The sequence below is a fragment of the Poromitra crassiceps genome (assembly GCF_964638095.1).
Source record: "Poromitra crassiceps genome assembly, chromosome: 15".
In the NCBI taxonomy this organism is placed as follows: Eukaryota; Metazoa; Chordata; class Actinopteri; order Beryciformes; family Melamphaidae; genus Poromitra; species Poromitra crassiceps.
The window spans coordinates 38248320-38263246 of NC_139634.1; the positions used below are offsets into that span (position 1 = coordinate 38248320).

The following is a 14927-nucleotide window of genomic DNA, read 5'->3' on the forward strand; positions in this document are numbered from 1 at the left end:
AATGCCTTGATGGAATTTAATCTAACTTGTCTCAAACATCGACTTGGACTCAAGGATGAACTGATTAGATTTTGGTGGTCAAAGGTCAAAGGTCAAGGTCACTGTGACCTCTCAAACACCATTTTCTAGCTTGTTAACGCGATATCTCAGGAATGCCTTGACGGAATTTAATCAAACTTGTCTCAAACATCGACTTGGACTCAAGGATGAACTGATTACATTTTGGTGGTCAAAGTTCAAGGTCACTGTGACCTCTCACACACCCAATTTCCAAGCTCTGTAACGCAACATCACAGGAGCGCCTTGACGGATTTTCTTCCAATTTGCCTTAAATGGCGATTTGGACTCCAGAATGAACTAATGGCGGAGGCATAAGTCCGCGTTGCGGTCGTTCTAGTTTAATTCTATGTCATGGGAAGATATTTTTTTCCATAAATGTAAATCACTGTTAAACAAAACTGAAGAAGAAAAAGAGCAGCGAGTGTGCCGTTGGGAGTGTTTGGCTTGTTGACCCCTCGCCTGACTGCACTCGACTACTCTCGTCTATTTCAACCAGAGAGACACATTTCTAGAATGACAATGATTTATTAGATGATTAGATACATGAGCCTGTAGGCACATAAATAGATATATTTTTGGCGATTAGACTGCATCATGACGTCAGCTTGATTATGATGTCATGATCAGCAGGGGTAGATGGATGCAGCCAGAGTAGATTGAATATCCCCCCTGTGGAGTCTAGACCTGGTGGTGGTGAAGTAAACTTGTTCTTGCTGGAGAAGGCTTCTGAATCTGAAGACCTCAGAGAGGACTGGAGGAGAATGGGGTGGAGGAGGGATGCAGGAACGTACTGAAACCCAATGAGACGACAGAGAGAAACGGGAGGTTTTTTAGCTATGACAGTATAGACCATGATAGGCTGAATGGGAAGATGTGTCATGCTCTGATTGGCTTAATCTAAATGATACTGCCCACAAACCGTGACGCTAGGTAGAAGCGGGAAAGGGGTGACAAGTTTAATTTGACATTTCAGGCAATTTCACACTGTCAATCACATTTAAACAGCCAAGAGGTGGCACCAAGGGTGGCCAATCACGGCCCCCCTTTGGATCCGATGAGTCTAAACATTTGCCAAATCACATGGACTCCGCCCCTTATCTGCTTCACCTGACACAAACCAGGAAACAGGCAGTCATTATTCCTCTCCTCACTGAGAAGAGACACACAGACACACCGAGAGACAGAGGATAAGATTCACCTTCAGACCAAACCCACAACTTCCACTGATGGAGGACAGCAGCTACAGCAGAGAATACTGAGAATACTGGAATACTGAGAATACTGCCACTTCAACATGCTGCTGTCTCCACACTGAACAGGAGATTTAGGGAAACAAACACGGCTCAACGTGAACATAACTTCCAGTGAACTTTCTAGACTTTCTAGAACTTCCTGTTTGACTGGTCTGCCTGGTGAGTTTTCAGCTTCACTTAAGAGAGAAAATGGCTTCCTCATCAGAGGAGGATTTCTCCTGTTCCATCTGCCATGAGATCTTTAAAGATCCTGTCGTCCTGTCATGCAGCCACAGCTTCTGTAAAGCCTGTCTGCAGCGCTGGTGGACAGAGAAACAAATACATGAGTGCCCAATTTGTAAGGAAATATCTTCACAAGGTGAACCACCCGTTAGCTTGGTGATAAAGAAGCTGTGTGAGGCTTTCTTACTAGAGAGAGATCAGAGAGCTTCAGCAGGATCGGAGCTTCTCTGCAGTCTGCACTATGAGAAACTCAAGCTCTTCTGTCTGGACCATCAACAGCCAGTGTGTGTCGTCTGTCGAGATTCAGAAAAACACACCGACCACAAATTCAGACCCGTTGATGAAGCTGCACGAGATCACAAGAAGGATCTTCAGGAATCACTGGAGCCCTTAAAGGAGAAACTGAAGCTCTTTAATAAAGTTAATGGAAACTGTGTTGAAACAGCAAAGCACATTAAGGTCCAGGCCCGACACACAGAGAAGCAGATTAATGAGGAGTTTAAGAAGCTTCACCAGTTTCTCCAAGAGGAACAGGAGGCCAGGATCACTGCACTGAGGGAGGAAGAGGAGCAGAAGAGTCAGACGATGAAGGAGAAGATAAAGCGTCTGAGCAGAGAGATAGCAGCTCTCTCTGACACAATCACAGCCATACAGAAGGTGCTGAAAGCTGAAGATGTCTCATTCCTGCTGAACTACAAGGCTACAGTGGAAAGAGTCCAGCGCCCCCTGCTGGAGGATACAAAGCTGGACTCAGGAGCTCTGATAGACGAGGCCAAACACCTGGGCAACCTGAGCTTCAGAGTCTGGGAGAAGATGAAGGAGATGGTCTCCTACACTCCTGTGATTCTGGACCCAAACACTGCTGGTACAAAACTCATCCTGTCTGAAGATCTGACCAGTGTGAGAAGTGGAGAAGAGGAGCAGCAGCTTCCTGAAAACCCAGAGAGGTTTGAATACCCCTGGTATCTCCTGGGCTCTGAGGGCTTTAACTCAGGGACTCACAGCTGGGATGTTGACGTTGGAGACAATACAGACTGGGAGCTGGGTGTGTTAGCAGAGTCTGTCCAGAGGAAGGGAGACATAGAGTCTGGATCATGGAGAATAGAATTATGTGGTGGTGAATACGGAGCACGCTCCCCACCAGATGAATACACTGTTCTCCCAGTGAAGAATAACCCCCAGAGGATCAGAGTGCATCTGGACTGGGACAGAGGAGAACTGTCATTCTCTGATCCTGATACTAACACACACATACACACCTTCACACACACCTTCACTGACAGGCTGTTTCCATTCTTTGACACTACAGAAGAACTCCCTCTGAAGATTTTACCAGTGAAGGTCTCTGTAAAAGTGGACCAGCACAGTTAGAGATGCTGGTAGTGATTTTGGTTTCAGTGTGTAGAAGAGTTACTCACCCTAGAACACAGTTTCCCATGATCCTCTACTCCCTCCTTCTTGACCTTTCACCTGCTGCTCCGCCTCACTTGCCAGCTGTGTGTGATTAGGACTGATGTACTCACTTTGTCTAACAACTGTGTTCCTCCCAACAACCTTCCAACCAACCATTGATCCACTTTGCCTATAAATTAAAGTGATTGTTTACTGTTTGAATGGTTAATTAATGGAAAAGTATATTTTGATTAGCATGGTTATTTGTTAATATGCCTGATTCCTGTTAGATGCTCTAAACTGGTGTTTAGATGTCAGCTGTAATCCAGATATGGCAGTTGATGTTTTTAGTTAGTTTATAGTCTAATCAGTATATTTGTAGGTAAGTGACAGTTCAACTTGATTCAATATTAATTATTCCTCACGTACCAACCTGTAGCTGGTAATATTTGTGAATGTGTGAATTGGATATTGAATTTGATTTGGATGTTGAGTGTTGTTTATTGATTATTGCTGCGTGAAGGACCGAGCCTTCGTGGTGCGCATGTATGTCTGAAATCATTAAAGTTGTGTTGTGCTAAAGAGCTGCCCAGGCTGTTTTTATTCACAATGAAGATATTAATATGATAAAGTATGTTGTGTTACTACAGTATACATACCCAATCCCATCTCAAATCCCAGGCCTCCCTCACCTCTCAAGGAAATGATTGAGATTTAAACCCATAACCTTATTTGATAGGAACAAATGCATTAAACAGAATTAATTTAATAAAGAGAGAAAAGCAGCAAATTTGTGAAGTTGTAACCAACATGTTTGGTATTTTTCCTGATACATGATGAAAAACAATTGATAATACAAATTGTACTCACATATCTAACACATTTTCTGTTTGACTAATAATTCAATTGGCTAATAGTTTCAGCACTATTAGGCAGTAATTTGTGTTCCTGTGTCGCAGAATGTCAGTGTAGCCTAGTGCTTTTTTACCTGCATACTAAAACTGGTTGGATCACAGCCCAGAAAGTAGTCATATGAAAATGGGGAATATTCCAAATGCATCAAAAAGTAAATTGCCAACTGAAACATGCTGCGGAAAAACATACATTAAACTAAACAACCATTCAGTCTGATTATTTAGCGATGATTGCTGTCTTGCCTTACACTTCTTACACAGCACACACACTAGACAGAAATCACTTGACACAAACTGTTGAGTCAAAATGATTTTATTGCGGCAGTAACCAATCAGTAACTTCTCTTTGCCACAAGAAGTCGCCAGTTCATCAATAAAGTGGACTGGACTTATTGACTGAGGAGAGACGTGATTTGATGTGAAGCAGTCAGAATGTCTTCATTGGCCAAACACAATTGAGTTTTCAACAAAGCAGCAGAATAAAAATACATTTTTGAATTACTGCTGCTGTGTGGAGACTTATGAAGACAAATCTCTGCACCACAAAAGGTTGTGTGTGTGTGTGTGTGTGTGTGTGTGTGTGTGTGTGTGTGTGTGTGTGTGTGTGTGTGTGTGTGTGTGTGTGTGTGTGTGTGTGTGTCTGTGTTTGTGTGTGTGTGTGTGCTCTGATTAGGGCTGCATCTAACGATCATTTTCATTGTCAATTATTTTCAATCAATTTCGATCAATTGTCATAAAATGGTGAAAAATGTCGATCAGTGTTTCCCAAAGCGCAAGATGACGCTGCTCAAATGTCTTGTCTTTTTCACAACCCAAATATATTTAGTTTACTGTCATAGCGAATTAAAGAAAACAGAAAATATTCACATAAGAAGCTGGAATCAGACATTATCTTTCTTTAAAAAATATATATTTCTTGATTAATTGAATAGTTGACAACTAATCAATTAATCGCTGCAGCTCTATATCTGATTCCCATTGTCCTTGTGCTGCTCAGGTCACTGGTCCCAACTCGACCGCCAACAGCATCATGGCATCCTTCCATCAGCAGAGGCCTGCAGCGGCTCCACAAAGTCAGCCAGCCGAATGTTCGCTCCATGTTTTCTGCCCATCCACTGATCCATCACCTAATGTAATCATTTAATTCCAAATGTATTTCTCTGTCTAGACGCTGAGATCCTCACGCCTCCAAAGATGAGAAGTCTCAAGTGGAAGCTCGCTATTCTCAAGTAGAACTGCTTTGTTTTGTTTTTAACTGTAAATTAAAAAGGTAGTTACTGTATGTATTAATAAAGGTTCATTTAAAACATCTCACCTAGCCAACGAACCAACGTCTTTAATCCTCACAATTGCATGGTAGAGAAAATCCACCTAAAATACTTAAATACTTAAAAGAAGAGAAAATAAACAAAATGTTGTTCTTACTCCAGTAGTTAGTTGTGCTTTTCTTCTTGGTGGATAAACGGTCAATCGTAGACGAGGTGACATCACCTCCAGATGTTTCCAGCAGCTCCAGTGGAGTTTGATATGAGAAGATGTTTCAGGATGTCAAACATGTTTGGTAAACATCAGGTTTTGGTGTCAGTCCCTCAAACATTTAGAATCAGATTTTCTTTCCTTTTACATGTAAAAAAAAGTCTTGAGAAACTGTCACTGTCAGGAGTTTTCACATTTGTTTTACTTTTCATTTTGCAAACAGCAGATTAATGACGTTCAATTAAAGGAATCTAAACTTGCATAATCCATATCTAAACAGCAGAAATATTGATCAATGACTTCAATGGCATCAACCGGTTTTCCTTTTAAAACTTAGAATTTTTGCTGACTACTTTAAATTCACAATTTGTGAACTTTTATTTGAACAAAACTCTCCTCCATACAGGCAAACCAGTTTGTCACTGTGGTGTCAAGTGAGATGCTCCAGGTGGCGCTCCAGCTCTACTCTTCACACAAAGGTAAAGCTGCCAACACTCTGATCTGGTTCACTTTGACATCAGTATTTGTGCAGAATGTGAAACGCACTGGTGTGATATACTAACAATCTATACTCAAGTAAAAGTACAATTACTCCCATTAAAAAAAAAAAAAAAATGCAAAATTGAAAATTAGCATTTGAGAAACCTACAAGTAAAAGTTTAACAAATAAAAAATAAATACCTAATAAATCACTCAAAGTACAAGTTACTTTCCATTTTAATATTTATCCAGTGGAGAGAAGAAGAAAAAAGCACGTCACATATTCTCTGATCCTGATCTTTAACTTCAGTTGGCTATATTTGAATACATGATAAAGACAAAGCAGGAAAAATACAACCTGTTAATGTAGCTTGATAAAGAAACCCCCAAAGGGGAAAAAACAAGATGACAAACAGAATAAATTACATCAAAATGATTAAAAACAACAACAGTGCAGAAATAACAAGGGAATACATGGAGACATCTGTAGTAGTTGTACAATGAAGGGAGAAGAGAAAAATGAAGACGGCAGATACATTTGGTCAAAGTGATCATTTCTTAGACATTGGTCACCAGACCAGCAGTTTAAAGGGAACATTGATTCTGGTGATTTTGTTTTGTATTTTTGTTTTTCCATTCTAATTAAAAACTACAAGATCACATTTAGATTAATTTATGTTCTGACGCTCAGGCTTTGTTAATGTGAGTTCATGATTAGTCTGCTGTCGTACAAAAACATGTTAGTCGTAATAGTAGCTGTAGTCATTAGTAGTAGTAGTGAATCAATGCTTCTTTGTGTCATGTCACCTACACTATATGTAGCCCCTCCCACATGAGATTATAAGGCACATCAGATAAAATAAATGAATAAACTAAATTTCAGTTTGGTTAGAGAATGAAATTCCACAGCCAAAAGGTAAACAGTGAACCACTTGAAGGAAACCAGTTGAAATGAAATGATGGAGCCAGGAGTCAGAAGAAGTCGTCTGATATGATGTATTTGACATAGATCTTGGCCAAGAGATGCACTCTTGTATATTCACGGATGGATACACAGGCTTACATACATTAAACAGAAAGTCAAAGATACTTATAGGACACACATCAGATGACATGTCTTGACGCACACTTGAAGGCTACTCTGTAGACTCAACCTATCTGTTATTCTGGCACCGTGGCACGGTGACAGGGCACAGTGTGAGATAGAGAGGAGCTGCAAATGTAAGGCACAAGTTATCTAAATACATCTGTCTGTGTATGTACACAGGTTATCCAAATATGATGTCTATCTGTGTCATAACTATATGTAACTAAAATGGAAATGTATATGAATATATTAATAACTAGTGATTGTCCAAATAAAGGCTAATGTGATGTAAATTTTCTCTATCAGTTACATAGGAGGAGATTTCTTCACCCTCTGCTCCACAGCACATGGAGGTCAAAACAGACTTTCACCCACTGCATGAGGTTGACCTTGCTGATACAGTCAGGCAGCCCTGTAGGCTCCAAGTCAAGTCATCCCCCCTCCTCTCTCTCTGCTATGTTATACTGAGACCAGCGATTCTCCAACCCTTTTCATTACAAGGACCCCTAATTTAGTTCACATGAGAGATTATGAGTTTTTGTCTTTCGGACCCAATCTGAGAATATTTTTGTTGTCAGATACTGTATGACTTTGTCCAGAAAACTATCTGTATATCATAAAGAGATAACGGTGAAACTAAGATGAAAACAGTTGTTTTTCTAATTGTATTAGCTTCTTGTAAATTAAGTAATGCTGAAGTTTAACAATTCATCTGTTTGCTGCAGGACCCTCTGGAAGCCCCTCAAGGAGCCCTAGTGGTCCCCGCACCCCACGTTGAGAACCACTGCTGTAAACAATACTCTACTCATTACAGTAAGTACATTAAGTACATTCCGGTACTGTAATACTCAATATGGCAAGAAGAATACCCATAGAAAAGAAAAGAAAAAGACTGGCTTCCTTCGAGCTCAAGCTTTTTCTAAATAGTCGGCAATTTAAGAAGATTCAACGTTCAAACAGCCATGAAACTAGAGCCTCTGTGTCCTGCATATAAGGAGCATACACTTTATTAAACGATCACATACCTAAAGTAGTAGTAGACCAATTTTTGTGTGAGGTTGAGGGGTGTGTGTGTGTGTGTGTGTGTGTGTGTGTGTGTGTGTGTGTGTGTGTGTGTGTGTGTGTGTGTGCGTCTGCGTGTGCGTGTGCGTGTGAGTGTGCGTGCGTGTGTGTGTGTGTGTGTGTGTGTGTGTGTGTGTGCGTGTGTTCAGAGAGAATTGTGTGTTGTGTTCACAATCTGCTTCATGTTCTGGGTCGATATTTTATTTTAAATTGATGAGCTTAGATCTGTTGTCATTGTGGATGGAACTGAGTCAAGATTCTCTGTCAGTGTAACATCAGTCAGTTAGTTCATATGCTCTTATTATATATATAATAATATACTGTATATGTACATATATTATATATTTCATGACATTATGTTGACACATTTCATGACTGTCAGCAGTATCATAACAACTTTAAGCAAATCCATACATGTAATAATCCATACAGTCTACTAATATGGGTTTACAATATGACCATACACTATAATTACACATCCTTCTTTAGAAATATTCTATTTTATTGCCTATTTCCCCTGTTCATTTTGTCTATTTCTTCTTGTCTTTTCCCATTTCGCCTATTTTCCCATGCTTATATAATAAGTATTCTATCTAGCAGCAGGTGGCACCAGTGACCACGTGTTAAACAGCAGGCGGTTGGTCTGCTGCTCTCCTCTTGTTAAATGAGGTTTAACATTAGCGTCTAGTTTGTTTGAATCAGTGTCAGATCAAAGTGTTTCTCTTGTAATCTATCAGAAGAAATATCAACTTGTGTATTTGTCACATTCATAAATGATGAAAGCAAGCAGTTTGATGGAGAAGAGATGTCACAGCTTCTGTGTTTTGTGGTTTTTGAGGATTGTTACATTTATTTACATTCAGTTTATTGTATTGCAAAACCCACTGCTACATGTTTTTCTGGACAGATGTAAAAGAACGGTATCCCGGTGCCAGCTGCACTGGGCTAAACAGCTCCATGCATGATGGGAAACACCTCGAGCTGAGCACTCATTGGTTCATCACAGTCGTATCACACACCCACTGTGACATGAAGAGACTTATGTTTTTATATCTATTCCAAGATGTCTACTCCACAAGCTTACTGTATATAAACAAATACATTAAATTAAATATATATATATTTTTTAATTCTATGTCATATTTTCCATAAATGTAAATCACTGTTAAACAAAACTGAAGAAGAAGAAGAGCAGTGTGCCGTTGGAAGTGTATGGCTTGTTGACCCCTCGCCTGACTGCACTCGACTACTCTCGTCTATTTTCCAGGCGAGCAGGTAGTCAAACTCAAACGAGTTTAATCTGACATTTCAGGCAATTTCACACTGTCAATCACATTTAAACAGCCCATAGACTTTGATGTAGCACCAAGGGTGGCCAATCACAGTCCCCCTTGGATCCGCCCCTGCCTTGAGTCAAATCACATGGACTCCGCCCCTTATCTGCTTCACCCGACACAAACCAGGAAACAGGCAGTCATTATTCCTCTCCTCACTGAGAAGAGACACACAGACACACCGAGAGACAGAGGATAAGATTCACCTCCAGACAAAACCCACAACTTCCTTTGAGGGAGGACAGCAGCTACAGCAGGGAATACTGAGAATACTGGAATACTGGAATACTGCCACTTCAACATGCTGCTGACTCCACACACTGAACAGGAGATTTAGAGAAACACGGCTCAACGTGAAAGTAACTTTACAGTGAACTTTCTAGAGGAGGGAGTGGAGCCCCGTGACTGACTCACTTCCTGTTTGACTGGTCTGCCTGGTGAGTTTTCAGCTTCACTCAGAAAGAAAATGGCTTCCTCATCAGAGAAGGATTTCTCCTGTTCCATCTGCCATGACATCTTTAAAGATCCTGTCGTCCTGTTATGCAGCCACAGCTTCTGTAAAGCCTGTCTGCAGAGATGGTGGACAGAGAAACAAAGACATGAGTGTCCAATTTGTAAGAAAATATCTTCACAAGGTGAACCACCCGTTAGCTTGGTGATAAAGAACCTGTGTGAGGCTTTCTTACTGGAGAGAGATCAGAGAGCTTCAGCAGGATCGGAGCTTCTCTGCAGTCTGCACTGTGAGAAACTCAAGCTCTTCTGTCTGGACCATCAGCAGCCAGTGTGTGTCGTCTGTCGAGATTCAGAAAAACACACCGACCACAGATTCAGACCCATCGATGAAGCTGCACGGCCTCACAAGGAGGAACTCCAGAAATCACTGAAGCCCTTACAGGAGAAACTGAAGCTCTTTAAGAAAGTTAAAGGAGACTGTGTTGAAACAGCAAAGCACATTAAGGCCCAGGCCCGAAGCACAGAGAGGCAGATGAATGAGGAGTTTAAGAAGCTTCACCAGTTTCTCCAAGAGGAAGAGGAGGCCAGGATCACTGCACTGAGGGAGGAAGAGGAGCAGAAGAGTCAGATGATAAAGGAGAAGATAAAGCATCTGAGCAGAGAGATAGCAGCTCTCTCTGACACAATCACAGCCATACAGAAGGTGCTGAGAGCTGAAGATGTCTCATTCCTGCTGAACTACAAGGCTACAGTGGAAAGAGTCCAGCGCCCCCTGCTGGAGGATACAAAGCTGGACTCAGGAGCTCTGATAGACGAGGCCAAACACCTGGGCAACCTGAGCTTCAGAGTCTGGGAGAAGATGAAGGAGATGGTCTCCTACACTCCTGTGATTCTAGACCCAAACACTGCTGGTACATTCCTCATCCTGTCTGAAGATCTGACCAGTGTGAGAAGTGGAGAAGAGGAGCAGCAGCTTCCTGAAAACCCAGAGAGGTTTGAATACCACAACTGCTCTGTCCTGGGCTCTGAGGGATTTAACTCAGGAACTCACAGCTGGGATGTTGAGGTTGGAGACAATACAGACTGGGAGCTGGGTGTGTTAGCAGAGTCTGTCCAGAGGAAGGGAGACATAGAGTCTGCATCATGGAAAATAGTATTTTATGATGGTGAATACGGAACACGCTCCCCACCAGATCCATACATTGTTCTCCCAGTGAAGAATAACCCCCAGAGGATCAGAGTGCATCTGGACTGGGACAGAGGAGAACTGTCATTCTCTGATCCTGATACTAACACACACATATACACCTTCACACACACCTTCACTGAACGGCTGTTTCCATTATTTAACACTAAGGAAGAACTCCCTCTAAAGATTTTACCAGTGAAGGTCTCTGTAAAAGTGGACCAGCACAGTTAGAGATGCTGGTGGTGGTGATTTTGGTTTCAGTGTGTTGAAGAGTTACTCACCCTAGAACACACTTTCCCATGATCCTCTACTCCCTCCTTGACCTTTCACCTGCCGCTCCGCCTCACTTGCCAGCTGTGTGTGATTAGAACTGATGTAGTTTGTTCCCTTTGTCTAACAACTGTGTTTGTCCCAACATCCTTCCAACCAACCATTGATCCACTTTGCCTATAAATGAAGGTGATTGCTTACTGTTTGAATGGTTAATTAATGGAAAAGTATATTTTGATTAGCATGGATATTTGTTAATATGCCTGATTCCTGTTAGATGCTCTAAACTGGTGTTTAGATGTCAGCTGTAATCCAGATATGGCAGTTGATATTTTTAGTTAGTTTATAGTCTAATCAGTATATTTGTAGGTAAGTGACAGTTCAACTTGATTCAATATTAAATAATTCCTCACGTACCAACCTGTAGCTGGTAATATTTGTGTATGTGTGAATTGGATATTGAATTTGATTTGGATGTTGAGTGTTGTTTATTGATTATTGCTGCGTGAAGGACCGAGCCTTCGTGGTGCGCATGTATGTCTGATCTCATTAAAGTTGTGTTGCACTAAAGAGCTGCCCAGGCTGTCTTTATTCACAATGAAGATATTAATATAACAGTATGTTGTGTTACTACAGTATACATATACCCAATCCCATCTCAAATCCCAGCCCTCCCTCACCTCTCAAGGAAATGATTGAGATTTAAACCCATAACTTTATTTGATTGGAACAAATGCATTAAACAGAATTAATTTAATGAAGAGAGAGAAAAGCAGCAAATTTGTGAAGCTGTAACCAACGCGTTTGGTATTTTTACTGATACATGATGAAAAACATTAATTGATAATACAAATTATACTCACATATCTAATACATTTTCTGTTTGACTAATAATTCAATTGGCTAATAGTTTCAGCACTATTAGGCAGTGTTTTGTGTTCCTGTGTGGCAGAATGTCAGTGTAGCCTAGTGCTTTTTTACCTGCATACTAAAACTGGTTGGATCACAGCCCAGAAAGTAGTCAGATGAAAATTGGGAATATTCCAAATGCATCAAAAAGTAAATTGTCAACTGAAACGTTGGTGCGGAAAAACATACATTAAACTAAACAACCATTCAGTCTGATTATTTTGCGATGATTGCTGTCTTGCCTTACACTTCTTACACAGCACACACACTAGACAGAAATCACTTGACACAAACTGTTGACTCAAAATGATTTTATTGCGGCAGTAACCGATCAGTAACTTATCGTTGCCACAAGGTGTCGCCAGTTCATCAATAAAGTGGAGTGGACTGTGTGTGTGTGTGTGTGTGTGTGTGTGTGTGTGTGTGTGTGTGTGTGTGTGTGTGTGTGTGTGTGTGTGTGTGTGTGTGTGTGTGTGTGTGTGTGTGTGTGTGTGTGTGTGTGTGTGTGTGTGTGTGTGTGTGTGTGTGTGTGTGTGATCTGATCTGATTAGGGCTGCATCTAACGATCATTTTCATGGTCAATTATTTTCAATCCATTTTGATTAATTGTCATAAAATTAGATTTTCTTTCCTTTTACATGTAAGAAGTCTTGAGAAACTGTTACTGTCAAGAGATTTCACATTTGTTTTACTTTTCATTTTCCAAACAGCAGATTAATGACGTTCAATTAAAGGAATCTAAACTTGCATAATCCATATCTAAACAGCAGAAATATTGATCAATGACTTCAATGGCATCAACCGGTTTTCCTTTTAAAACTTAGAATTTTTGCTGACCACTTTAAATTCACAATTTGTGAACTTTTATTTGAGCAAAACTCTCCTCCATACAGGCAAACCAGTTTGTCACTGCGGTGTCAAGTGAGATGCTCCACGTGACGCTCCAGCTCTACTCTTCACACAAAGGTAAAGCTGCCAACACTCTGATCTGGTTCACTTTGACATCAGTATTTGTGCAGATGTTCAAACAGCCATGAAACTAGAGCCTCTGTGTCCTGCATATAAGGAGCATACACTTTATTAAACGGTCACATTCCTAAAGTAGTAGTAGATCAAATTTTGTCTGAGGTTGAGGGGTGTGTCTCTGTGTGTGTGTGTGTGTGTGTGTGTGTGTGTGTGTGTGTGTGTGTGTGTGTGTGTGTGTGTGTGTGTGTGTGCGTGTGTGTGTTCAGAGAGAAAGTGTGTGTTGTGTTCACAATCTGCTTCATGTTCTGGGTCGATATTTTTTTTTTAATTGATGAGCTTACATCTGTTGTCATTGTGGATGGAACTGAGTCAGGATTCTCTGTCAGTTTAACATCAGTCAGTTAGTTCATATGCTCTTATTATATATAATAATATACTGTATACGTACGTATATTATATATTTCATGACATTATGTTGACACATTTCATGACTGTCAGCAGTATCATAACAACTTTAAGCAAATCCATACATGTAATAATCCATACAGCCTACTAACATGGGTTTACAATATGACCATACATTATAATTACACATCCTTCTTTAGAAATATTCTATTTTATTGCCTATTTCCCCTGTTCATTTTGTCTATTTATCCGTGTCTTTTCCTATTTCGCCTATTTCCCCATGCTATTTAATAATAATAATAATAATAATAATAATAATAATAATAATAATAATAATAATAATAATAATATAATAAATATAATATCTAGCAGCAGGTGGCACCAGTGACCACGTGTTAAACAGTAGGCGGTTGGTCTGCTGCTCTCCTCTTGTTAAATGAGGTTTAACATTAGCGTCTAGTTTGTTTGAATCAGTGTCAGATCAAAGTGTTTCTCTTGTAATCTATCAGAAGAAATATCAACTTGTGTATTAAGTTACATTCATAAATGATGAAAGCAAGCAGTTTGATGGAGAAGGGATTTCACAGCTTCTGTGTTTTGTGGTTTTTGAGGATTGTTACATTTATTTACATTCAGTTTTATTTATTTAGTATTGCAAAACCCACTGCTACATGTTTTTCTGGACAGATGTAAAAGAACAGGGGACATCAATACCAAAACAAAACAATAGGTACTGTATGTTTGAGATAAACAAGCCCTGCTCACATTCGACCAGCGGCCTGCTTGGCCCGTTGCATGATGGTTAGAAAAGTTGTCAGATTGCGCGAGCCAGCTGCACCGGGCTAGTGTCCTCTAGTAAGAGAGTGGCGTCAGTGGAGGACCAAAATGCAAGAATCATTAGCCAATGAACAGCCAGGAATGGGTCTCGCGCTACTTTTGCATGCTAAAATAAAGCCGATAATGTACAATTTGATTCATTTCAAGGGATGAAAAACCCTTTCAAAGTACAACACTGTCTATTTTGATGCAACTCGACAGTGCTGCTTTTTTTACTGAAGAGTTCCACTTTCTACTTCCTGGAAAAAAACTGGTCCATTGGAGTGAATGGAGATGTCGGAACTCTTCTATTATACGGCTCTGCACCGGGCTACACAGCTCCAAGCATGATGGGAAACACCTCGAGCTGAGCACTCATTGGTTCATCACAGTCACACACCCACTGTGACATGAAGAGACTTGTGTTTTTATATCTATTCCAAGATGTCTACTCCACAAGCTTACTGTATATAAACAAATACATTAAATTAAATACTTTTTATTTTATTTTTATTATATGTCATATGTCATAAGAAAAAGAGCAGCGAGTGTGCCGTTGGGAGTGTTTGGCTTGTTGACCCCTCGCCTGACTGCACTCGACTACTCTCGTCTATTTTCCAGGCGAGCAGGTAGTCAAAC

At 40.4% G+C, this 14927-nt stretch overlaps 1 protein-coding gene across 1 annotated transcript; it reads left to right on the plus strand.

The window, feature by feature from the left end:
* Window positions 1–1239: 1239 nt before the first annotated feature.
* LOC310790210 (uncharacterized protein) lies at window positions 1240–11727 on the plus strand. The gene is made up of 4 exons (XM_083651886.1): window positions 1240–2882; window positions 4839–4914; window positions 5010–5070; window positions 9707–11727. Exons 1-4 carry the CDS (start codon window positions 1503–1505, stop codon window positions 11151–11153), a joined length of 2964 nt encoding a protein of 987 aa, XP_083508012.1. The 5' UTR covers window positions 1240–1502; the 3' UTR covers window positions 11154–11727.
* The last annotated feature ends 3200 nt before the right edge of the window (window positions 11728–14927 follow it).